At 42.6% G+C, this 26,051-nt stretch overlaps 1 protein-coding gene across 6 annotated transcripts in view; it reads left to right on the top strand.

Annotated features, from left to right (window-relative positions):
• FAT1 (FAT atypical cadherin 1) overlaps positions 1-26,051 on the top strand; it is a 121,332-nt gene that overhangs the window by 70,392 nt on the left and 24,889 nt on the right. For all 6 annotated transcript variants that reach the window (XR_010664647.1, XM_065947608.1, XM_065947607.1 and 3 more), the window contains exons 4-10: positions 5,362-5,423; positions 7,191-7,520; positions 7,860-8,070; positions 10,824-10,963; positions 15,329-15,604; positions 15,728-15,938; positions 21,640-25,707. Coding sequence is in view for 5 of the 6 variants with exons in the window: in XM_065947608.1 (XP_065803680.1) it covers positions 5,362-5,423; positions 7,191-7,520; positions 7,860-8,070; positions 10,824-10,963; positions 15,329-15,604; positions 15,728-15,938; positions 21,640-25,707 (5,298 nt within the window). In the remaining variant the exon portion in view is untranslated. The remainder of the gene's footprint in view (positions 1-5,361; positions 5,424-7,190; positions 7,521-7,859; positions 8,071-10,823; positions 10,964-15,328; positions 15,605-15,727; positions 15,939-21,639; positions 25,708-26,051) is intronic.

Here is a 26,051-nt window from a genome sequence, read left to right as displayed (position 1 = left end):
GAGTAATCAGAATAGTGGGAAATGTTAATTAGGTGAGCAGGCTTTTGTTCTCTTCCTTGATCTTTCTCCTTCCTCTGCTTATTTTCAAGTAGAATAACTGGAAAATGACTCAAAGCAAATTTCCTGCCAAGCAAGGTGAACGCATGACCACACAGCTTTTTTTTTTTTTTTTTTTTTTAAGAGTCAGGACTTTTTCTTTCATAGTTTTGGTTCTTTAAAAACTCCTTCTGCAGATCGCAAGTTATTTTCTCTCTCCAGGCAGTTGGACCTTAATCCTATTCAGAAATTCTGTTTTTTTGTTTGCTTTTTCTTCTCAGCTGCCATCTCATTGCATCCCTGGTGCTGATATTTCAAACCCTTCCTTCCAGAACCTAAGCCTTCCATTGTCCCTTCTTGGCTTCTTTCATTCTTAATGTGGCTTCAGGCTCTGATGCTCTGTGTTTACTCAACTCCCCTCACCCCTTTGCTCGGTGGTGTTGAGTAAGCAACTTAATTTCTGAGCCTGTAAAAATATTTATTTATTATGGTACAGGTATCGCCATATGTATGTATATGGATCGAGTGAGATAATACATTTAAAACTCATAGCACAATACTTGGGCATTTACTGAGCCAGAAAACAGTTAGAGATGAATGCATTTGATGCATTAGTTAACTTTTGTTTTGGAGCAAGGGCTTCCCTGGTAGCTCAAACGGTATAAGGAATCTGCCTGCAATGCAGGAGACCTGGGTTGCATCCCTGGGTTGGGAAGATCTCCTGGAGAGGGCATGGCAACCCATTCCAGTATTCTTGCCTGGAGAACCCATGGACAGAGGAGCCTAGTGGGCTACAGTCCATGGGGTTGCAAAGAGCCAGACATAACTTATCAAATAAGCAACAATAAACTGTATTTGCTCTCTCAGTCCATTTCTGTTTATAATGGCATTGGTCTACAAATGGGATGTTTTGTAGGGCAAGGAAATTTGTATTTTCATTTCTATTTTTAACTTAACAGAGTTCAGGAGAAAAGAAAGATAAAGACACAAGATTACAAGAGGCAGCCCTTGCCTATGCTTTTTTTCTGCCTTCTCCCACTCTTATTTTATTCTCTAAGGTGCCTTTTTGGACCTGTTAAATAACGAATGATTAACTGTTGCTGGTTTTTTTTTCTTAAACTTCACGTAAGTGACAGTTGAGAATTTTCAGAGAGTTGAAATACCAAAGTGCAGTAAATTATACAGTGTGATGTGATGGGGAGGGAGGATTAAAAACCCCAAGCCTCTCACCTGGGCTCCAGGAAAACTAAATTCTAATCCTGGCTTTGATGCTGATTTACTGGTGAATTGGAACAATTTAATTTGTCTCCGGCTCAGGTAGCTGAGTTTGATCATCTTAAAGGCTTCTCTCTATTTCTGAAGTAGCGCACTATTTCATGAAGTATAGCTGCTTCTGGGATTTAGTGGTAAACATTACAGATGAGCACCAGTGTTTAAAGAGAAAGAAATGGATACACTTACTAGATATTTCATCCCGACAGGGTTAATAACATGTATGTAGAAACGGTATACTCTGGATTCGCTTTTGAAAATAGATGTTTGTCAGGCAGGCAGGCAGGGTGGAGGATTAGCAGGCTTGAGATGTGAAAAATTACAGAGGTGAAGATGGAAGTGAACCGCATCATGAATTTCGAAGCTAGATGTCTCCTTGGATACCATTTCCGTCGTGTTCTGCTCCCAGTGTGGTGGCCTGCCATGAGGTCACGCGCCCCTCCAGAGAGCATCCCCGGGCTTCCTCGATGTTCCTGCTTCATTAGAGCATTTCGTTTTCTCTCAGAATTCGTTCTGTGTGGAAATCCACAGGAAGCACTCATTTTCTCCGAGGGGCGGCCCCGCCTCACACCTCCCCATGGACAGGCTTGCCCTGCCCTCCTTGATGTGGTGTTAGGGGCCAGGAAGCCGTGGCCCTCGGGATAGGCGTCCTTGGGGTGCAGGTGTGCAAACGTGGGAAGGAAGGGCTGGAACACCTTACATGTAGTTGGCCCGCAGCTCCTACTTTGGTTAGTCCACGTCTGGACCTTCGTCTTTCTTCCTTTGTGGTTATAATCACTCATCGCATACACTCTGTTAGCCTGCCGGACCGTCCCCTCCTCGTTAGAGAAATCCCTTTCCTCATCTTCTTCCTGCCTCCCTGGCTCTCGCTTGATCTTCTTTTCCAAGCTTCCCTGAAGTTACTTGGCAGAGGGAGACTTCCTCCTTTGCTTCTGAGGTTTCTTCATGGTATTCTAGACACTTCAATAAGGTTGGCCAACCCTCCTCTTTATTTTTCGGTAGGAGAAGGAAATGGCAACCTACTCCTCTATCCTTGCCTGGAGAATCTCGTGGACAGAGGAGCCTGGCAGGCCGTGGTCCATAGGGTCGCAGAGAGTCGGACACGACTAAAGCGACAAAGCATGCATGCACGCACTGTTCACCATTCTTCACTCTCCTTTCTGTACGTGGGGTGTAATTAAGTCTGTCTCCGCCTCTGGCACCTTCTCTGCGCTTCACATCTGTGCCTCTAATTGTCTTCTGCTGGACACCACCATGACCTGACCTAGACCACCTGCCTCAAGGCCTGACGCCTCTTACTTGTAAATACATGTTAAATGGTCCTCTCGTATAAGCTATAAATTTGTATCATTTCCAAGTTTGGTGTAGTCTGTGTGCCTCTTACTCCAATACATATGTTAAAAATCTACTCTTATGTTTTTAAGAAATTCATATGTTCATACATTTAAGTGTTTTTTTAAGATAATAGAGATACAACAATATAAGCAAGTACACGGGAAAGGCAGAGTCTTGTGGGACTTAAATGAGTGACTGCAGTGCCCATGTGGTGATGTTATGACAGAGCAAATAAGAGAGCCTGGAAAACCTAGGAGCAGAACCCCAGGCTAGGCTTGTCACGGGAGACCTTGGAAGTGAGGTTTAAACTGAGAGGCCGAGGAATGGATAGGAGTAGCTGGGATGATTAAAAAAAGGAACAGTAGAATTCATCGCGTTTAAATGGAATTAATATTCCATTTGAGTTAAGGGGGAATTTTAAGTATATAGAGCTTTCAGGTAATTCCAAACCTAGGTGATAGGTTTGCTTTTTGTCTTTCTGTGTTTAGTCGCTCAGTCATGTCCAACTCTTTGCGACCCCGTGGACTGTAGCCCACCAGGCTCCTCTGTCCATGGGATTCTCCAGGCGAGAATACTGGAGTGGGTTGCCATGCCCTCCTCCAGGGGACTTTCCCAACCCAGGGATCGAACCCAGGTCTCCTTCATTGCAGGCAGATTCCTTATCATCTGAGCTACCAGAGAAGCCCGAGAATACTGGAGTGGGTAACCTAACCCTTCTCTAGGGGAACTTCCTGACCCAGGATTCTAAGCAGGGTCTCCTGCATCACAGGCAGATTCTTTACCAGCTGAGCTATCTGGGGAACTCTTTTGTCTTTATACTGAACTGGTGATATGGACATAAGATCATCCTCATTAGCAGTCGGGCGTGCTGTAAGGAAATTGTAAAATGAGAAATCATATTTGCTAAGATACTTACTTATTGGTCACAGAAAGTTATTTGCTAAGATTTGCTGTAATAAATCATTGTGTTCTACAGAGCAGAACCCTGTTTTGCTATGAACACAACAAGCTGTGGCCTCTTGCGATGTCAGCATTAACAGCAAGTTTCTGATGGGTACATGAGGACGATTAGATGGGACTAATCACAGCAATTTCCTGTCATTTTTGAATTCCTTAAAGCCACAATCAGAAAGTGTGGTAAACTTTTGATAAGGAGAAAAAAAGGGGATTAACTTTAAAAGTTCTTTGACTAATGAAAATCAAGCCTGTGCAACAGTAAGCCACATTTTCACACCATTAAGCATTGTGAACCATTTGCCTTGAACCTCTTTTCATCTAGAAATATGGTTTTGGAAAAACCCCAGATTCTAATGTACAATATAGTCTTTTGTTGTCCTTATTAGAAAGAGAGCATTACTTCACTGAATTGTAGGGAAGATAATGTTGATGTAGATTCTTAGTGACTATTTAAGGGAAAAAAGACTTTGAATTAAATGAAAACACAAACCTTTCATTTGCAAGTTTAGAGAAATGTTTTAAATAGCCTTCAATTGGTAGTTTTGTGAAATTAGCTAGGATAATAGGAGAAAATCAATTAGAATGATAAAATCTGTTCTTAACTATGAATTGTTTGAGATATTTCTCTGTGGAAAGCCACAGAAAGCTGGGCAAAAGGAAGCTTAATCTTAGCGGTGATTTGCCACCTAAAGGCCTCACCTGATCCTCACATCTGATATCACAACCACTCAGTTTATACCTGTCCATCATCAACACAGTTTGCAGAGGATATTTTATTGGTTGGAGGAATTTTGTTTTTAATTTGTGTGAAGTATAAGAATATATTTCATTAATTTTAACAGCCTTCTAGGTGTCAACATATGTTGACAGTTTAAATAGATATAGATAGATATTCTTATTTGATAGGAAAATCAAAGGAATAATGGATATGGGGTTTAATTTGAGGATCATTTCATTTCTTCTCTTTTGGGGAAATTAAATGATTGTTATTTGACTAGCATTTACTGGAAAATCCCATTACTTTTTATGACAGTTCCTCATGTTTGAGGGTGGATGGCCCAGAGGTAATAAATCATAGTCAACATTATATTTTCCAGTAGTCCTTTTTGATATAGTTGTAGAAACGTTTTCTGTCGATTCTTAATCACCTCTACAGCAGTCACAGGAGATACGGATGAGGTTGAAATCCTGGATAATTTCATTTTACTTTTTATAAATGTTTTTTTCTGAGAAAATGTAATGTGGAAACCACTAAACAAATTTTTTAAGTGTAACTGATTTCTTCCACTTAATCCCTGTCATTTATCTAGTATGTTTAAGAACTGTTAAGAAGAGAAGGTAGGCTGTGTGCTGTGCTTAGTCAATAATTCGTGTCCGATGCCTTGCAGCCCCATGGACTGTAGCCCGCCAGGCTCCTCTGTCCATGGGGATTCTCCAGGCAAGAATACTGGAGTGGGTTGCCATGCCCTCCTCCAGGGGGTCTTCCCGACCCAGGAATCGAACCCAGGTCTGCTGCATGGCAGGCGGATTCTTTACCATCCCGAGCCACCAGGGAAGCCCTGAGAAAGTATAAAGTATGTTAATAAATAATACGTATGTTTGTCAATAAAATAATTAACTATACATGAATTAAAAATTTGTTCCTCTTGGGAACAGATTACGCATTTGCTCAAACTTCTACTCTTGGTGTGTGGTTGCAGTTACAGTATTTTGTAATGGACTTTATTATGTGAGGATTCATGAGCTCTTATCATTTCATAGGTCTCATCACAACCACAGCAAGGAAACTAGACCGGGAGCAACAAGATGAACACATATTAGAAGTAAGCATTTCTTTCTTTTTAATAATTCAAAAGATACTGTAATAATTTGAAGAATATTGTAATCATAAATAGTATGAGAAAGAGCGATGTCACATTAGTCATTCATAGCTCCTGCTATATTGTTATATTAGCTTCTAGTTATTAAGAAAAAGGAAAATAAAGAAAAACATTGTGAGTACAGTTCAGGTCTTCTTTACACTCCTTTTTACTCCCAGAAAATAAACAGATGCCCAAACACCCAGAGCAGCAGGTTACAGACGATGGCATCCTTCTTCGTGTGGTCCTCTCTCCCTGGGTAGAACCTCACGGCACACCTGTTACCTGTGTGCCTCACCCTGGAGCCTGAGATCTCTGAATGTCCAAGGCTGATGGGAGCAGGCGTAAGATGCTTAGGGCTTCAAAGATGATGTTAAGATATTGATGGGAAATAAGATTAGTTTGCTTATAATATTGTGTATGTTTTTCTGGAGTCCTTTTGTGGTAATTTATTTGAAGGCCAGAGTTGGCATGGATTTGACTGTCTTAAAAAAGAATTTGTTTTTTTGTTTCTTTAAGTCACACATGAAAAGCTTTGTTACTGTTGGTGGGTTATGACCCCAGACTTAGGAACAGTTTGATGAATGCTATAAAGCATAGTACATGGTGTATTTCTCTTTTTTCCTTTTCCCTATGGATCATGTGAAAACTGATTAAAAGGAAATATTTTGAGAAGTTAAAATTAAAATAGTAAATACAGTTCGGTTTTATTTTGAGAGTTTGGGAAGGAAAATCATGTACTTTAATTAAAGCAGTTAACTTTACTTACTCTTGACAAGTACCCTCAGGATACATTCATTCACACTTTTATAAACAACAGAATTTACACCTGCCAAGCTTTAAAAGGAGCATAGTTCCACAGGAAACTTCAGTCTACTTTAATGTTTTTAGTATTACATTGATTAATTTGGGAGGATCTGGGTGAGGGGAGAATAACTGATGTTGTTCCTTTTAATGTACATATTGAAGTGAAAATGAACATGTAATTTGAGAGTGAAATTGTTTCTTATGCATACAGAAGCATTCATCAGTGTAATCCTCAAGAATCTTAGATTTTCATGCCAAAACTCAATACATGAATACCTAGAATGGAAGTTATTTTGCATTTCTTTGACTGAAAACCTTCTTTAATAAGTTGGCCTTCAGTTTAAGTGTCTGTGTCCTCTCTACCAAAACTTCTGTACAATAAAAGAGAGCCAAGCAAAATGATTGCTAGTATTAAAAGACTTGCTCCTTATACATAATGTGTATTTTAATTGGCCGGTTTAACTTATTTTATTGATGAAGTTTAAAAGTGATAGTTTTTAAATGCAGCAGGTTAAGATTTTATTTTTAAACATATACAAGAGGACTCTTTAAGTACTTAGCAAAATCTTCCTTCATTTAAAAATACTACGTTTGTGAGAGCTTAACAATTTGGTGGCTGTCACATTACAGTGGGTGTGTGGGGAAGAGGGATGACGGGGTGAGGAGAGAGCCAGGGCTCAGAGCTGGTTCTATCCTATCCCCTACCCACCGCCCACCGGCCCGAATCCCTGTGTGAAATGAAGAGGTGGTCCTGCCCCCTTACAGGGTGATGGTCAGAGAACCTGGGTGTGTCAAAGTGCCGTGTGAACTGCAGAGGTTTATGCAAAAGCTGATTATCATTAGGAAGAAGACTCTCACTTTTTATACAGTATATCTTAAAAACATTTCTTGATCCTACCTTTAAAAAAAAAACAAACCAAACAGGTTACTGTGACAGACAACGGTAGCCCTCCCAAGTCAACCATCACAAGAGTCATCGTGAAGATCCTTGATGAAAACGACAACAAACCTCAGTTCCTGCAAAAGTTCTACAAGATCAGGCTCCCGGAGCGGGACAAGCCGGAGCGGGAAAGAAACGCCAAACGAGAGCCTCTGTATCGTGTGATCGCCACAGACAAAGACGAAGGTCCCAACGCAGAAATCTCCTACAGCATCGAGGAGGGGAATGAGCTTGGCAAATTTTTCATTGAGCCAAAAACGGGAGTGGTTTTGTCCAAGAAGTTTTCTGGAGCTGGAGAATATGATATTCTTTCGGTGAGTGAAGATCTAGTCTTTGAATTTCTTCCATGCTTTGACTGGTAATCCAGTCTCAGGTCTCTTCTCACAACTTTCTCTTCGTTTACTGACCTCAGTGCGGTGAGCTGACAGTGGGAAGTGTGGGTTTGTTTTCCCTTCTTCATTCCAGTTATTTCTGTTCAGCACAGCTTGAAAAGGTTGCTCTTTTTATCGGGCATTAAATACATGGAATAGACAGCATGGGATATTAAGTGTTTGAAATTGGTTCAGTGTCAGACCAAACCAATCCTTGCTTCAGTTATGGGATGCAACTTTTCACATGCGGCTTTTTTTCCCCTCTCTGCCCACATTCTATAGATTAAGGCTGTTGATAATGGTCGCCCCCAAAAGTCGTCAACCACTCGACTCCACATTGAATGGATTTCCAAACCGAAACCATCCCTGGAGCCAATTTCATTTGAAGAATCATTTTTTACCTTTACTGTAATGGAAAGTGATCCAGTTGCTCACATGATCGGAGTCATTTCTGTTGAGCCTCCAGGCATACCTCTCTGGTTTGACATCATCGGTAAGCGTCCAGGATAGCTCTCATTGTCCTGTCTAGGTCACACGGAGGGGAGCCCATTTCTGGTTTTCTGATTTTTGTGCACATCTCAGAATTTAAAATTGATAGTAAGACCTGTAAGTGGAGAATTTGTTTTAAATTGCATCATTTTCTTTGCAACTTTTTTTTACGGTAATATCCAACATATATTAAACTTGCTTAAAATAAAAGCACTGTGTATGTACCTTGTTAATATAAAAACAAGGTTTTAAAAAGTACATCAGAAGGACACAGAAATATAAATGTTTGGTCCAAAGGCACAGCTTCTTAATTTTTCCTTCTTGATGCATAACATATGGCACGTAACTATTTGTAGTGAATATGATTTGAATGTTTAAAATAACTGCCTGTGTGATTGTCACATGTCACTATTTTATAGGGAATATGCTTAAAATTTTTAATTTATAAGTGATAGTGTCAACTATGACTTTTTAAGTTTGATTTACCTCATTTTCAGTAGGAAGTAGGCTTCACTAGGTTGTTGTTGTTTAGTCACTGAGTCGTGTCCAGCTCTTTGCAATCCCGTGGACTGTAGCCCATCAGGCTCCTCTGTCCAGAGATTTCCCAGGCAAGAATACTGGAGTGGGTAGCCACTCCCTTTTCTAGGGGATCTTCCCAACCCAGGGATCAAACCCTTGTCTCCTGCATTGCAGGTGGATTCTTTACCACTGTACCGCCTGTGGGAATCACTAGATTAAATCAGGCTAAAAAAAAGTATATGCCTCAGCCAATTCTTTTTTTTTTCTGTCATTTAATTTAGCTAGACATAGAATGTCATACCACATCCTGAAAACAATTTTACATTAGACTTTGATATCTTAGTATTTTAATTCTTATGTCGACACAGTATTTTAATTACAAGGATAATTAAAATCAGAAGTATATTCAGAAATTTCTTTCCTTCTACTAACCCTGGGGTTCTTCATTTCTTTCTTCTCTAGTTGCTTTAGGTGTAGAGTTAGTTTATTTATTTGACTTTTTTCTTGTTTCTTGAGGTAAGCCTGTAATGCTGTGAACCTTCCCCTTAGCCCTGCTTTTACACGGCTGATTCATGTCAATGTATGACAAAAACCACTACAATATTGTAAAGTAATTAGCCTCCAACTAATAAAAATAAGTGGAAAAAAATAAAATAGAATCTTAAAAAAAAAAAAAAAGAAGAAGTATATCCAGGTCATCTCTAGCTGGAACCCAGTATCTCTTTTCCCTCTTCACCCCCGAGCCCTCCTGGCCCAGCTGCTGTCTCAGCGGGTTGAAGTTTCTGGGACATGGGGTTCAGGCTATACCCCTTGAACTTTCTCTCTAGATAGCTGGGCTATTTTCCCAACTTTGGTCTTTGAATGAAATTGTTGATCTTATCAACACCTATGAAACCATTACAGTTTAGTTTTAAATGAGTAAGAAGGACTCTCTTCATAGTCAACCGCAGTGAGAGCAGTTTGCTGGCTTTGCCTTAACTCCTTTCAGATTTCCAGATGAGCAGGCTGCCCCCAAGCAGCATCTCACTCCCCCTCCACCCGCCCACCCCACACCCATCGGCCTCCACCCCCCACCCTGTAGGCTGACTGCCCTGGGAGCCACTGTGACTGACTGTTCTTGTTCTGTGCTTGCCTCCCATGCTTGCTTCTTTTTGGCTGTGCCAGGAGACACGCTTGCTAGAGAAGTGTTTTACATCTTTCCGATGCCTTGTGACCTGAACTGTACAGCAGAAGGTAGCTGCTGAGATCACATAATTTGCCTCAGATTATGAGATCTAAAGAAAAACAGCCATTTTTCAAACGTTATTCTTCCCAGTGACCATCTTTCATTGCTTTTTCTTTTCATAGTGGTCCATGCTCACCCATTCCAGTTGCAAACATACTGACTTGCCACATATCCGTAGATCCTTGGATTTTTAGATTTAACTGAATACTGTTTTGTGCATGTGCCATTTTGCTTTTTGGTTGGATTTAGTAGTAGAACTTCATCATGATGTTTAGATTTTATTTTCATGCCATCTCATTTCATTGGTGTAAGTATCTCAAGTTCAATGGCTTTGAAAAGAGAGTTTTATCTGGAATATGATGAGGAATTCATTTGGGTAACGTTCATATTATAGAAAACTTTGCTTCATTAAGCTTTGTGTTCCGCAGCAATGGGAAAAATTTTCCAATAGTATAGAGTCAGGACTAACTGACATTAATTACTATTTTTTTCAAAGTTAACATTTGTTTTTAATAGTTATTTTATTAGATCTATATGCTCTAATTGTGACAATTTTTTTAAGTAAAAAAATTTTTAAAGTAACATTTTAAGTGGCCACCTTTGGTTACTAAATGATGTGATATGTAGCTACTGAGATATAAAGAGGTATTCAGAACCCTTGAAAGAACAAACTGAAAGTAATTCAGCAATTGGTTGGTAGAATTAGAAATGTTTTTTTGTTGTTGTTTTCGGTTCTTGCTTCTTCTCATTTAGTAGCTTCCTCAACAGTCATGGATCAGCCTTTTTTGCCTTTTTTTCTTTTTTTTCAGTAAGCAAATGTCCTTCCAGTTGGTCCTTGTTTTCTGATCTTTCAAAACGAAAGCTCCTTGGAATCACTTCGATCACTATATCAAAATTTTTTCTTTATTCTTTTTTTTTTTAAACTGCCACTAAAAATTAGAAAGCCACAAAATAAATGGTAGATTTTCATCCTGTGACCTGTTTTTACTTTTGTTTGTCCTAACTTAAACTAGGTGGCAACTACGACAGTCACTTTGATGTGGACAAGGGCACTGGAACCATCATTGTTGCCAAGCCTCTTGATGCAGAACAGAAATCAAACTATAACCTCACAGTGGAGGCTACAGATGGAACCACCACTATATTGACTCAGGTGGGTGAATGGCTGATGACAGAATCTTGGTCTAGGGGTCCACAGGCAATGCTGGGGACAGTTGATTCTGCCCTCTGAGGTTCCCATATAAGAAGTTGCTGTGTTGATACAGTTTATATACATGTACACACTGAGGATTTTTATTTAGGGAATGAAAATTCACCATAAACCCTGATTTAGGTTTTGAATGCAATTAGCCAGTTTAAAAAAATTTGAAAGTAGACTTAAAAAAGCCCCACACATTGTAATGCCGTCAAAATCTTTTTAATACTCATTTTGAATTGTATTAGTATAAAGTATATCACTGTTGAGAATGACTTGTCCCAAGTCATTTGCATTAAAGCTGGTTAAAGTGATCATCTTTTAAAATACCTTTTTGGATTGTTTTTTTCCCCTTGGCTACCTTTGGTTGTGTAAAATAACTGATTAAACTGTTCTAATAATTCCTCTAACATCTTTATTGTTCCTGTCTGATGACTAAGACATGGTCAGATCATTGAGTTTCAAATTTAAATGTCAGAGCCCTATAAATTACATTTAAATTCTCTTCTTTCATATCAGTTCCCTTTGATTCATGGTGAGGGCTGGTTGTAGAACTTGTTAAATACTTGCTATGTGCCAGGTATTGTTCTAAAAGCTGAATAGAAGGACACACAGTCCTGTCCTCTTTGAGTTTACATTAGAATGGTAGAAGCTGAAGGCTTGTGTATGACTTGCTGTGTCTGAAAGGTAAAAGGAAGAAATTAAATGTTAGAAGATAAAATGCTTATGAATTCCAATTTCCTGTCTTTAGATAATAATATTTTAAATCTTAAGACAGATCATCTGCTAAATCATTTAATTGTATTGAAGAATAAAAATTATGGTCTGTGATATCTTTTCAGTTAATAAATGAATAGATAATTTAAAGTCAGTTGTGAAATGACCTTATTTCTTTCTCCAAATGCTTGTGATTTTTAGTGTATTTAGAATTGATATATGAATCATGCTTTGGGGTCATTTTGAGATTTTCATGTAAAATTGCCAACAATATTAATTCAATCTTGTCGGTAACTGTTCTCATTGTAGAATCTAGATTCTAGAGCATAAAAATGAGAGTAAAAGCATCAAAAGTTGTAATGAATTTAGCAGGATAATTTTGAAAGGTTAAAAACTATAACTGTATGGAGATCAGTTCAAGTAATTGACTAACCAGAAGCCTAGCAAAGGAAACTTAAAAGCAAAGAAATGACCCTGGGTGCCAAGCGTTTTCATTCCTAAAGTTGGTATATCTACAGGTAGTATTTACCACTTACCACGTAACACCTGGTAATCGTATGAAATACGGTGACTAAAATTCCCATAAAGTCCAGTAAATATATTCTAGTCTTCATTTCTCAGGGAAACAGAACTTCTTCTATTTCAGTGCTTCAGGCATACTTCTGTAACTTATTCTGAGTCATTTGCAGAGGATCTTGATAATATCATAATGAATTGCTGGCAGGGAGAGCTGATCCGAGTATCAGAGAGCAGTTCCAGGGCCCAGGCTGACCTGTCCAGGTGTGGGCGGTAAGAGAACAATCAGTAATGAGGTTTTGATTCCTGGTCTGGGACTGAGTATAGGAAGATAGGAATCTGAGTGGGAGCAGAGAGGCAAGCACCAGCTGAAGAGGAACACGGAGATCAGAGCCAGGCTGACAAGGCGCAGTGGGTAGATTCCTGTTTGCCAGTGAACCAACAGAACAGGTTTTGCTGCATCAAGGTCAGGAGTGGCAGGCGTCCAGTCTGTGGATGGGAGAGCGTTGCCGTGGTTACGCGGGGTGCATCCTCACAGAGGGGGCGGTAGAGGGTCGTGACCTGGCGGCCGGTGCCCCATTGAACAGCTGCTGTCCTTGCCTCCCCGTCCTGCTGTTTTCTGTTGATGCTGACTGGTATTAAATCAAGGCACTTTGCTTTATCTGATATCTCAAGGTAACTTGCCAAATCCAATTTATACTTCTTTTTTTGGAAACAGCCTCACTTTCATGTTTTCTTTCGGTGTCTCTGGAGCATCATCTTTGCATACCCTGGGGCAGGCCGTTTGGGTTGAGCTGGGGCTCTGCCTCTTACACTTGTATGTGGGCAGGCACCCTCTGTGGGAAATGGGCACCTGACTCCCTCCTCATAGAGCTCCTCTGAGGGCGAAGCAAGATGACACTCCAGTGTCCCCTGTCCAGACTCTCAGGCCTGTCCCCCATGAGTGTTCCCCGTGTGTTCCCTGTTGCCCATGAGCACCGGTTTGGGCTCTTGTGACCCCTCTTGGCATCGAGTCACCTTCCTGCCTCCTTCTTCTGTCCCAGCGATTCAGCCTGCCCTGCCTGCTGCCAGACTGTCTGCCCAACTCGAAGGACGGGAGGTAAATTTTCCCCATCAGGCAGTTCAGAGCACACAGGCCATGCAGTTCTCAGCCTCTGCTGGGAGACGGCTCTGCTCCTGGACCCCCCCTCATCCCTGCTCCTGTACTGTGTCACCCCTGGTCCAGGCCCTCCTCTGCAGTCTCTTAGAGACAGGATGTTCATTCCACCCTTGCCTTCACGTCTTTGCCCAAGCTTTTCCTTCTACTCCAGTGTATTTCATCTGCCAACCAAAAAGCCGTGCAAGCAGAGTCTGCCTCCTCCTAGAGAGCTTCCTGAATGGCCCAGACCATCTCTGGACCCCTGAAAACCTCCTTGGTAATGCAGGAAACCTATGTGTGCAAGGCACTGCCTAGTGAGGTTGAAAGCCTCAGCAGGCAGGGACGCCCACAATGCCTTTACACCCTCCGTAAACACAAGTGCTGGGTGTGGATGTGCCCGGATAATATGTCAGTTGAGTCGCTTTATCAATAAGAATTGTTCTTATGTCAGCTGTCCCAGTTTAGGTGGGATCAGGAGATCTTGAAGAAGAATTAAACTATTTCTGCCCAGCACTTGGTGAGAAAAATGCATTTTAATGTATTTGTTGTTCAGTTGTTCAGTCGCTCAGTCATGTCCAGCTCTTTGCAACCGTGTGGACTGCAGTATGCCAGGCTTCCCTGTCCTTCACCATCTCCCGGAGTTTGCTCAGGCTCGTGTTCATTGAGTCGGTGATACCATCCAACCGTCTCATCTTCTTTTGTCCCCTTCTCCTCCTGCTATCAGTCTTTCCCAGCATCAGGGTCTTTTAATGTATACTGGAAGTGAATATATAGTGATTTAATTTATAGAAATTATCTTTATAGCCATGACTTTTGGATCATCATTGACCTTTCAAGGTGAGGTGTTTATAGTTTTAAATGTTTACATACATAACTTTTACATAAAACCTTTCTGGGGTTTGGTGGATGCACTTAGTATTCACATAGTTTAATGTTACAGATTCACCACTGAGGTTTTGGTATTCTTAGAACAGAATGGTAGTATCATCTTCATGAAAAGGGCTCTGGTCCACATACTTGCTAACCTCTGTTAACCCCAAAGTGGTTAAACACCTTCATGTGGTCCAGGGACTTTGGGCTCTTGTGCCATTCAAACTACTGAGCTTTATTCCATATGAGCTAGTGAAGCTCTGGTTTCTTGTTACAACTGAACCACCTTTTGTAATCTAGTGATTTCTACTATCGCTTATCCACATGTGTCTTTTCAATCTAAAAATTAATCTTACTGTCAGGGTAAAAAATTTTTTTAATTTAGCTTGGGACTCACTTTATACACATCTGTTCTTTCTTCCTTTAAGATTTTCATCCTATGCTGGCATACTTAAGAGAACTATCTCCAGTGTACTTAATATTGCTTTTAAGTGAGAAATGTGTTTACTATATATGTGTAGTTTGTGATCACAAAAATATAAGGCTTTTAAAGCACATTCCTAATTTTCCTTCTTATTCACAATATCTTATGGGTAGAGATTTGGAGTCTCAAAGATTAGAGCAAGAACTTCAGCTATTGTGACCTTTAAGTAGCATCCTCACCTCAGTAGCTTAATAGTTACAGGTGCAAATCTGATACAGGAAATCAATCTATGAAACTTGGTAAAGTAAATTTTTTATCTTACCGTGAGTAATCTAGAAATATCTCTTCTCTGGAGACCTAAGAGAAAGTAAGTCTGCATTTCAGAGAGAAATGTGTCTTAAATTTTTCTCTCAAAAATTAGTCTCAATAATTTAGAAAGGTCTTTATTGTCTTACTCATATTAATACAGATAATATGTCAATGAAAAATTTTAAATGTTTTTTATTCCAGATTTTGGTTGCTTTTATTTCTCATGTTTGAATTCTGTTTTGCTCAAAGTTAGTTTTTTTTTCAATGTGCATCTGATTTTTCCCAATTTTTTTAATACTAAAACACTGTAATTAGGAATATTGTTATGTGATTCATTTTGTCGTTACAGGTATTCATCAAAGTAATAGACACAAATGACCATCGTCCTCAATTTTCTACATCAAAATATGAAGTTGTTATTCCTGAAGACACAGTGCCAGAAACAGAAATTTTGCAAATCAGTGCTGTGGATAAAGATGAAAAAAACAAACTGATCTACACTCTGCAGAGCAGTATCGATCCATTGAGTCTCAAGAAATTTCGTCTTGATCCTGCAACCGGCTCTCTCTATACCTCAGAAAAGCTTGATCATGAAGCCATTCACCAGCATATTCTCACAGTCATGGTAGGGCTTTCTGTTCCTTGTTCTGCTGCCGTTTGGTTCCTGGAGGGCTCCATGTGACTGAGAGGTTTTTTTTTTAATCAGTTTTTAACCTTAACAGCATTGATAATATTCGGATTCTTTTAGGTACGTGATCAAGATGTCCCTGTAAAGCGCAACTTTGCAAGGGTGGTTGTTAATGTCAGCGACACCAATGACCACGCCCCCTGGTTCACAAGCTCCTCCTACGAAGGGCGGGTTTATGAATCCGCAGCTGTCGGCTCAGTTGTGTTGCAGGTTACAGCTCTGGACAAGGACAAAGGGAAAAATGCTGAAGTACTGTACTCCATCGAATCAGGTATTTTTGGAGCACTGCATAGGTTTATAACTTGGCACGTGTTAGAAAGATATTTCTTCTAAAATTACTTCTAGATGTTGAAAGATTTCTGTGTATAAAAACTGCTTAAACTGATTGTTAGGAGAAAGAGGAAAAAAATTGAACTTATAACTCATTAGAAAGCAAAGATAGAGAGTCCTAACTACGTTTGGGTAATGTTATCAAAGATTTCATAATGTTAGCATTATTCAAGGCTCTGAGAAGTTCTGCAGTGAAGAAAACTTTATTTGACCAATTCAGGATTTTCAAAATGATTTTAACTACACAGTCACGTTCCTCCACAGAGTACTGTTGGAATAAGGCTGGCCTAGTGATTTAACATTTTTCATTTAGTCAGAGAGTATTTTCTCTTGCGCAGAGCAGGAAGCTCCATGACGGGAGTGCTGACTCACGCAGTTCTCACTGGGTCCCGTCTCATGAGGGCTGCCATGCCGCTCCTACCCCTTCCAGGTTTCGCCTTTCTGCTGCTCTCACCCCCATGCATCTTTCACAGGTGCATTTCATTAATGGAAGAGGGTGGTTGCAGTAGGTCCCTGGCTTGGGACAAGGACTTGAAGAGATGTTGACAAGGCTAGGGCCCTGCTGGCGTCGGGCAGGAGACGGCAAGGGTGGGGAGGCCAGCTGGAGCTGTGGGCCAGGACAGCTCCAGGTGTGAACGGCAGCCCACTCCAGTGTCGTTGCCTGGAGAATCCTGTGGACAGAGGAGCCTGGGAGGGCTCCAGCCCATGGGGTCGCAAAGAGTCGGACTCGATGGATGCGACGTAGCACAGAGCAGAGCGCCAGAGGGCTGCTGCCGACTCCACGGAGGAGGAGCCGCTCTAAGTGGTGGCGGCGGAGGGAGCTGCTGTCCTGTGCTGCTTGCTGCTCCTGCTCCTCACTCTTTGGTGTCTTCAGACTCTCATTTTATGTGCCAGGTGCCCTGCCAGGAGCATTCATGCTTCTGCTTGGCAGGTAGAGGCTACCATCAGTCCACAGATGTGAGTTCTTGGGAAAGAATTCTGCCCCTGATGAAGCCGGGATCTGCCTTAGAGCATGTGATTTATCCAGTCAGAAGTTACCTTGCTCCAGGACTTGCCCGACTCATGCCAAATACTATGAGTATTAGTATTAATATTAGTGCTTAAATATGGAGGAAGCAGCTTCCAATTTCCCACCTCTCTCTGCTATTGTTAGTACAAGGCTCATACTCTCTTCCATTCTTTCCCTACGGTGATTTTAGAATATTGAGATCATCCAGTTAACCTGATTTAAAAAAAAAAAAAAAAAGTCCATACCTCTGCATGTTCAGGAATTGTGTATCTTTCTAGGCATTAGAATTGATAGGGGTATAACTAACTCTAGATCACATAATCCAAAGCTAAGCAAATGGAGAGCACTTTTTAAAAAACAGTGCTTGATCACTGTATTTTATGTGGTTAAACTATTTTTATTTCTTAATATATTTGAAGTTTCATATTTTCCCTGATGATGAACAAATTTAGGCCATTTCTCACAAATAAAACCTCATATACTGCCTGAGGTTGCAGTGTTAAAATGTATCGTAGTGTAGTTAGTGACTTGAATAAAGATTTTTCCACGGTTCAGAAATTTAACCATTAAAAAAAGCAGTGCATTCCATTTGTGCATGCCTGAGCACTTCAATAAAATAATTTTCTCCTAGACAAACTGACTGGGTTTGTGTAGGAGAAAATGCTAAACTTTCCCTTAGCTTTCACATAATTTTCAACAACTGGGTGTTTAAAATATGATCGTCGGTGCCTGACTGAAGGCATGCGAATTCTTTAAATGCCTGTAATGACTGATGGGATTAGTAATCTGGTATTCCAAGAATGGAACTGTGTCTCCACTCAAAAACCAGATAATACAAGGGGCCTATTAGGATATAAAATTTGGACGGATTTTAAATATTTGGTTGGATATACAATATAGATATAAAATCTATAAAATTATCATAGATTTGGTAATGTAAAAATCACACTATTCCACTTGATTTATAGGAAGTGACTACCACTAAAATACGATAGAATTACGTGTCTGTAAATTTGTTGACTAGAAGGAACTATAAAATGGTCACACAGCCTTCATTCAACAGTGTATTCATACTCACCTGCTCCTGACTTATGTCATTTAATAAAGCTCAGAAGAGTAGCTGTGAATTCTGGCCATAACATTGCCGGTTTAATTAGCAGCAATTGATTGAGCAAAAGGTTTGGTCTGATGACAAGTCTTTAGGGAAAAAGAAAGTCACTGAAGAATATTTTCATAACAGTTATGTGTTTAGAGATACATCAGTGCCATACTCTCAGCTATAGTATTTTATTTATTTTTTTAAAGTAGATGATTGTTTCTTCAAAACTGTTGTAACCTCTGGAAATAGAAGACACTCGGTAAAAATATGTATTGACTAGAACTGGTTTTCTTCCCCAAACTTAGGTTAAACGTCATTGCAGTTGCAGCTTTACAGAGCTTGCTGCAGTCAGGCAGCAAGCACCCACGGCGTGTCCTCCGTGGGAAGAGGCAGGTCCTAGCACAGCTCGCTGACGTGCCCTTTGGGGTGTCGGTGTATATAATAGTCACAGCTGACATGCACACGTTTGCATGTTTGTCCAGAAAACTGCCCTGTTTATACAGAAGGAACAAATTAAGACTGTTTAGAAATCAGCAATCATCTCCCCTGAAGTGTATGACCAAGGCCCCAACCTAGTACAGACTTTTGTCACTGCCCTGTTAATTTGTTCACAAATGCCATCTGTGTATTTCAGTATTTGGTGAATGTGGCTGTTACTCAATCAGACAAAGACACATTTTAGCCGTTCAGCAGCCCTCAGGGTTTTTCATGTAAACATGACGTTGCTTTCTCATCTGCAAATCTGATGGTTTCTGCTGTAGGATATGTATGGGTAGGATCCATATATTAACTAACCAGCTGTGTTCCTGTTTAACCTTCTTGTTATCATTGACAAGCTCAGAGCTGTCTTTTTCAAAGTAAAACTACTGCACATAATAAAGAGTGTTTCTGAATTTCACAATCCTGATGAAAATTTTTATCACAGATTTCCAGTTAGTCCTGACACATTCCTTTTTTTAGTTCTTTTAAATGAGGTGCTGCCTGCAATAAATGGTTGTCGGCAGTGATTGAAGCATAGCATCAATGAGGAAAAGAAAACCAAATAGATACATATGCATGTTCAGTCACTCAGTTGTCTGACTCTTTGTAACCCCATGGGCTGCAGCCCACCAGGCTCCTCTGTCCATGGGATTTTCCAGGCAAGAATACTGTAGTGGGTTGCCATGTCTTCCTCCAGGGCATCTTCCCCACCCAGGCATCGAGCCCAAGTCTCCTGTATCTCCTGCATTGGCAGGCAGATTCTTTACCACTGTACCACCTGGGAAACCCTGAGTAGAAATATAGCATTTAATGAATGTATTAATTTTTTTCAAGCTGCTGATCAACCTGTTGGGTAATTAATTTGTTTTCTTTCCAAACATGTCTAAAAGTTGTTTCATTCAACAAGTATTTGTGGAGTGTCTCCTAAGTATCAGGTGTTCTTCTAGGCAGAGGTGATAAAACAACGAATAAGACAAGCCCTGCCGAAGTGGAGCCGACATTCCAGGGGGAGAACAGATAAGAACAAGGTGGCAGTACGACGTGCTGTAGAAAAAGGCCAGGGTAGCAGGACAGACCAGCCATGATGAGTGGGGAGGTCAGGGACACCTCACCATCATGTTCTCCAAGAAGGAGGCATTTGGGCAGAACCTGAGAGGGTGAACGAATGAACGGGTGCATGGAGAGGCAGTGAGAATAGCTGGGGGGAAGTCTTTTCCAGGAGAGGACCCCCACCCCCCCCAAACCCACTGAGGGTGTGTTTACCTGGTTGAGGAGTCTCTTGGTGCAGATAGAATTCATTCACTCCTCCAAGTTAGACCTTGTGTCTTTGAAGCTTTCACTGTACAAAATAAGAGAAATGCGTATAGATGGATGAATATAAAATATGGTCGGTCAGCTGCTTGATCAGTACAGACACAGGAGAGTAAAGGGCGGGGATGCAGACGGTTGTCCGAGGTTTTCACGGCCCCCTATCTCGGGCCAGGCAGCCACGCAGCCACAGCTGTGGTCGCAGGAAGACACCCAGATCGCTGAGCAAGGGCCTCGAAATGCCGATGAGTGCCTGAAACACAGCTAGAGAGGATCCGGGGTCACTGGCTCTCGTAAATACAGACAGGCCGGAAATTAGTGTCTGCGAGGCCTGGCAGAGGCAGCGTGACCCCGTTCGTGGGCCAGGCTTCGGCTCAGCAGCCTCGTGGCCTGGAGGCGTTCTGGGCCTCGGTCCTGCTGCAGGTCAGGACATGGCCCTGGGGCCTGGACGCGGAGCCAGGCAGACTTAATGAAAACCAGACTGGGTCTGGCCTCAGGAAGAACTAGCACGGGTTTTTGGAAGGTGTATTAAAGGAAGGAAGTGAAGGCTGTTGAGGAAGTGTTTACTAGTAATGATGTGGGGAAAGGAGTGGTGCCTTGAGCCCCTGGTTGGCAGATTACTCCGGGTATTTCTGCTCCGTGAAGGGGCCACACTTGATGGCTAACCGAGGGGAAAGCAAGAGTTTGAGAAAGCAGTTAAGTGGCAAGTCAGCCTTGTTTTGCGTCAGTGTAAGAATTCATTTGGGGAAAATAAGTTCAATTCTATGACTCAAATAAATGATTCTGGACTCTTTGTTTAGAAAACAGGAAAGGAATGAAGGTTTTGTGGATGGATCAGTTCTGAGGACCCTCACACTGCCGTGATCTACACAGAAAGATAGTAAACTGTGTAGCTAGTAAACTGGCTTCCTCAGAAAAGGTTTCAGTCAGTGAATCAGAACCACGGAATATTGTGGAGTTGTATGTGTAGCTGTCGTAGACACTGTAGCTGTAAAAAGTCCAAAGAAAGCAAGTAAAACTGTCTTAGGATTTTCAGTCTTAGCATTATTGACATTTTTGGATCACAAAATGCTTTGCCGTGTTGTAGGGATTTAGCAGCATCCCTGGTCTCTACCCATTGGATGGTAGGAGCACTCTCTCTCCACAAGCAGTGGTCACCTAAAATATGTCTAAACACGACTGAACGTCCCTCTGGGTGAAATCACCTCCGGGTTGAGAAACACTCACCTAGAAATCAAATTGACCTGAAAAAAAATTCAGGGAATATTATTGAAATCTTCAAAACCTGGAAAGTGGGGCAGATTATATACAGGCTTCTTCATCAATTCCCGAATGTTTAAAACGAGGGCCAACCCTATTGAAGTCTGTTGAATTTATCTGAAGTCTTCCCTCTCATATAAGATTCTTGAGAATTTGCAAGCAAAAAATACATTCCAAAGGGGGTTTGAGGGACTCTCGGAAATGAGTAGCTTCACTGCTTTATGGAGGAGAATCAGCTTTCCCCACAACACATTCCTGGTTCAGCCAGAGAGAGTTTTAGCTTTAGCTGCATAGTGATATTATTTCTGTTTGTTCGTTTGTTTTTTGATAATTTATGGACAAAACTTGGAAAAGTTTGCCTTAGTTTAGGTGGATAAAAATGAAACACATTGAGAATTGAGACAAGTTGAATGAAGCCAGTTCCCTTTGAAGGTTGATCGGTCCTTGTATTTTTCTCTCAACATGCTTCTCTCTCTCCCCTCCCAGGAAACATTGGAAACTCTTTTACGATCAACCCCATCTTGGGCTCCATAAAAACTGCCAGAGAATTAGATCGTAGTAACCAAGGGGCATATGACTTAATGGTAAAAGCAACAGATAAAGGCGACCCACCAATGAGTGAAATCACCTCTGTGCGGATCTTTGTGACCATTGCCGACAATGCCTCTCCCAAGTTTACATCAAAAGAATATTCTGTTGAAATTAGTGAAACTGTTGGCATTGGGAGTTTCGTCGGAATGGTTACAGCCCACAGCCAGTCATCAGTGGTCTATGAAATAAAGGATGGAAATGTAGCTGATGCCTTTGATATTAATCCACACTCTGGAAGTATCATCACCCAGAAAGCTTTGGATTTTGAAAGCTTGCCCGTCTATACATTAACAGTACAAGGAACTAACATGGCTGGTTTGTCTGCAAACACAACCGTTGTAGTGCACCTGCTGGATGAAAATGACAACTTGCCAGTTTTTATGCAAGCAGAGTATACAGGGCTCATTAGCGAATCAGCTTCGATTAACAGCGTGGTCCTAACAGACAGGAATGTCCCATTAGTTATTCGAGCCACTGATGCCGATCAAGAATCAAATGCCTTGCTTGTTTATCACATCGTTGAACCATCTGTACACAAATACTTTACCATTGATTCTAGCACTGGTGCTATTCATACAGTCCTGAGTTTGGACTATGAAGAAACAAGCACGTTTCGCTTCACTGTGCAAGTTCATGACATGGGAACACCACGTCTGTTTGCTGAATACGCCGCCAATGTGACTATACACGTCATTGACATTAACGACTGCCCTCCTGTGTTCTCTGCATCATTATATGAAGCATCTCTTTTGTTACCAACCTACAGAGGAGTCAGGGTCATCACAGTGAATGCCACTGATGCCGATTCAAGCGCGTTCTCACAGCTGATGTACTCCATCACTGAAGGCAACATTGGGGAGAAGTTCTTGATGGACCGCAAGACTGGAACCTTAACTGTGCAGAACACGACTCAGCTGAGGAGCCGCTATGAGTTAACCGTCAGGGCTTCCGATGGCCGGTTCGCCAGCTTCGCGTCCGTCAAAATTAACGTGAAAGAAAGCAAGGAGAGCCAGCTGAAATTTACTCAAGATTTCTACTCCGCCGTGGTGAAGGAGAATTCCACCGAAGCCAGAACGCTCGCTGTCATCACTGCCCTTGGGAATCCAATCAACGAGCCCCTGTTTTACCACATCCTCAACCCGGATCGCAGGTTCAGAATCAGCCGCACGTCCGGAGTGCTGTCGACCACCGGCATACCGTTTGATCGCGAGCAGCAGGAGGCCTTTGACGTGGTGGTGGAAGTCACGCGGGAGCGGACGCCTCCGGCCGTGGCCCACGTCGTCGTGAAGGTCGCCATCGAGGACCAGAACGATAACGCCCCGGTGTTCGTCAACCTCCCTTACTACGCCCTGGTGAAAGTGGATGCCGCCGTGGGCCAGGTGATCCGCCACGTGACCGCCGTCGACAGGGACAGTGGCCGAAACGGGGAGGTTCATTACTACCTCAAGGAACACCACGAACACTTCCAGATTGGGTCCTCTGGGGAGATCTCACTGAAAAAGCCGTTTGAACCCGACACCTTAAATAAAGAGTATCTCGTCACAGTGGTCGCCAGAGACGGAGGAGATCCAGCTTTCTCGGCCGAGGTCATCGTCCCCATCACCGTGATGAACAAAGCCATGCCCGTGTTTGAAAAGCCTTTCTACAGTGCCGAGATCCCAGAGAATGCACAGATGCACAGCCCGGTTGTCCTCGTACAAGCCAACAGCCCGGAGGGCCTGAAGGTGCACTACAGCATCACCGAGGGCGATCCTTTCGGCCAGTTCACTGTCAACTTCAACACCGGAGTTATCAGCGTCGTGGCGCCCCTGGACTTCGAGTCCCACCCGGCATATAAACTGAGCATCCGAGCCACGGACTCCTTGACCGGTGCTCACGCTGAGGTTTTTGTGGACATAATCGTGGAGGACATCAACGACAACCCTCCCGTGTTTGCCCAGCAGTCCTACGCTGCCACCTTGTCCGAGGCATCTGTCATCGGGACGTCTGTGGTTCAAGTCAGAGCGACAGATGCAGACTCGGAACCAAACAGAGGGATTTCCTACCACGTGGTCGGGAATCACAGCAAGAGCCACGATCATTTTCACGTCGACAGTGCCACTGGCCTCATCTCGCTGGTCCGGACTCTGGACTACGAGCAGTCCCGGCAGCACCAGATTTCCGTGAGGGCTGTTGACGGCGGCATGCCCCCTCTGAGCAGCGATGTGGTCGTCACGGTGGACGTCACCGACCTCAACGATCACCCGCCCCTCTTCGACCAGCAGCTTTATGAAGCCAGAATTAGCGAGCACGCCGCCCATGGGCATTTTGTGACCTGTGTACGGGCCTATGACGCAGACAGTTCCGACGCAGACAAGTTGGAATATTCCATCCTGTCTGGCAATGACCATAAGAATTTTGTCATCGACGGCAAGACAGGGATCATCACGCTGTCAAACCTGCGCCGGCACGCCCTGAAGCCGTCCTACACCCTCCAGGTGTCTGCGTCGGATGGAGTTTTTAGGAGTTCCGCTCAGGTTCACGTGACTGTGATTGGAGGCAATTTGCACAGTCCCACGTTTCTTCAGAACGAGTATGAAGTGGAGCTCGCTGAAAACGCTCCCCTGCACACTCTGGTGACCGAGGTCAGAGCAACCGATGGGGATTCAGGTATTTACGGTCACGTTACCTACCACATCGTCAATGACTTTGCCAAAGACCGGTTTTACACAAATGAGCGAGGGCAGATCTTTACTTTAGAAAAGCTTGATCGAGAAACCCCAGCAGAGAAAGTAATCCCCATTCGTTTCATGGCCAAGGATGCAGGAGGCAAGGTTGCTTTCTGCACCGTTAACGTCATCCTCACAGATGACAATGACAATGCCCCGCAGTTTCGGGCAACCAGGTTTGAGGTGAACATCGGGTCCAACGCTCCCAAAGGGACATCGGTCATCAAAGTCCTCGCCAGCGACGCCGACGAGGGCTCCAACGCCGACATCGCCTATGCCATCGAAGCAGATTCTGAAAGTGTTAAAGAGAATTTGGAAATCAACAGAGCGTCTGGCGTAATTACTACCAAGGAAAGTTTAATCGGCTTGGAGAATGAAGTCTTCACTTTCTTCGTCCGAGCTGTGGACAACGGGTCCCCACAAAGAGAATCGGTTGTTCCCGTCTACGTTAAAGTGCTCCCACCAGAAATGCGGCTTCCCAGGTTTTCAGAGCCGTTTTACACCTATACAGTTTCTGAAGACGTGCCCATCGGAACCGAAATAGACCTCATTAGAGCAGAACACAGTGGGACTGTCCTTTACAGCCTGGTCAAAGGGAATACCCCCGAGAGCAACAGAGATGAGTTCTTTGTGATCGACAGGCAGAGCGGGAGGCTGAAACTGGAGAAGAGTCTTGACCACGAGACCACAAAGTGGTTCCAGTTTTCCGTGCTTGCCAGGTGTACTCACGGTGACCAGGAGGTGGTGGCTTCTGTCGACGTGAGCATCCAGGTGAAGGACGCCAACGATAACAGCCCTGTCTTGGAGTCTAGTCCTTACGAGGCCTTCGTTGTTGAAAACCTGCCGGCGGGGAGCAGAGTCATTCAGATCAGGGCATCTGACCTGGATTCAGGCACCAACGGCGAAGTCATGTATAATCTAGATCAGTCACAAAGCGTGGACGTCATCGAATCCTTTGCCATTAACGTGGAAACGGGCTGGATCACCACGCTGAGGGAACTGGACCATGAAAAGAGAGACAGCTACCAGATTAAGGTGGTTGCCTCAGATCACGGGGAGAAGGTTCAGCTCTCCTCCACAGCCGTCGTGGATGTCACGGTCACTGATGTCAACGACAGCCCCCCTCGGTTCACGGCCGAGATCTACAAGGGGACCGTGAGCGAAGATGATCCTCCGGGGGGCGTGATTGCCATCGTGAGCACCACGGATGCCGATTCTGAGGAGATCAACAGACAAGTTACATACTACATAACAGGTAACACGTGCAAACGGTTTAATTGCAAGTCAAGTGGTATCAGAAGCATGGATTCTGAGATACATTATTTGATGGCAATTGAGAGTTAAAGATTCGATTGTAGTATGTTTAAAATAAGTAGAAAGTAACAATCTCTTAAGCTATGTTTCAAGTTCTTTGCCTGAGCAAAGCCAGTCCTTGTTTCATTAGACAGATTTTGATTTTTATGATTCATTCTGTCAGACTTTATACGTAGTATATAAAAAAGATATTACAATTTAAAAAATGCTGTTTCAGTGTGAGCGAAAGTGTTACTGATGGTCTTTAAATTCTCTTTGGCTTCATGTTGTGTTCAGATACACATT

This window comes from Muntiacus reevesi, chromosome 10 (assembly GCF_963930625.1).
Source record: "Muntiacus reevesi chromosome 10, mMunRee1.1, whole genome shotgun sequence".
Classification (NCBI taxonomy): domain Eukaryota; kingdom Metazoa; phylum Chordata; class Mammalia; order Artiodactyla; family Cervidae; genus Muntiacus; species Muntiacus reevesi.
The sequence above is the reverse complement of the archived record's forward strand: the minus strand, read 5'-3'. Positions and strand labels throughout refer to the sequence as shown.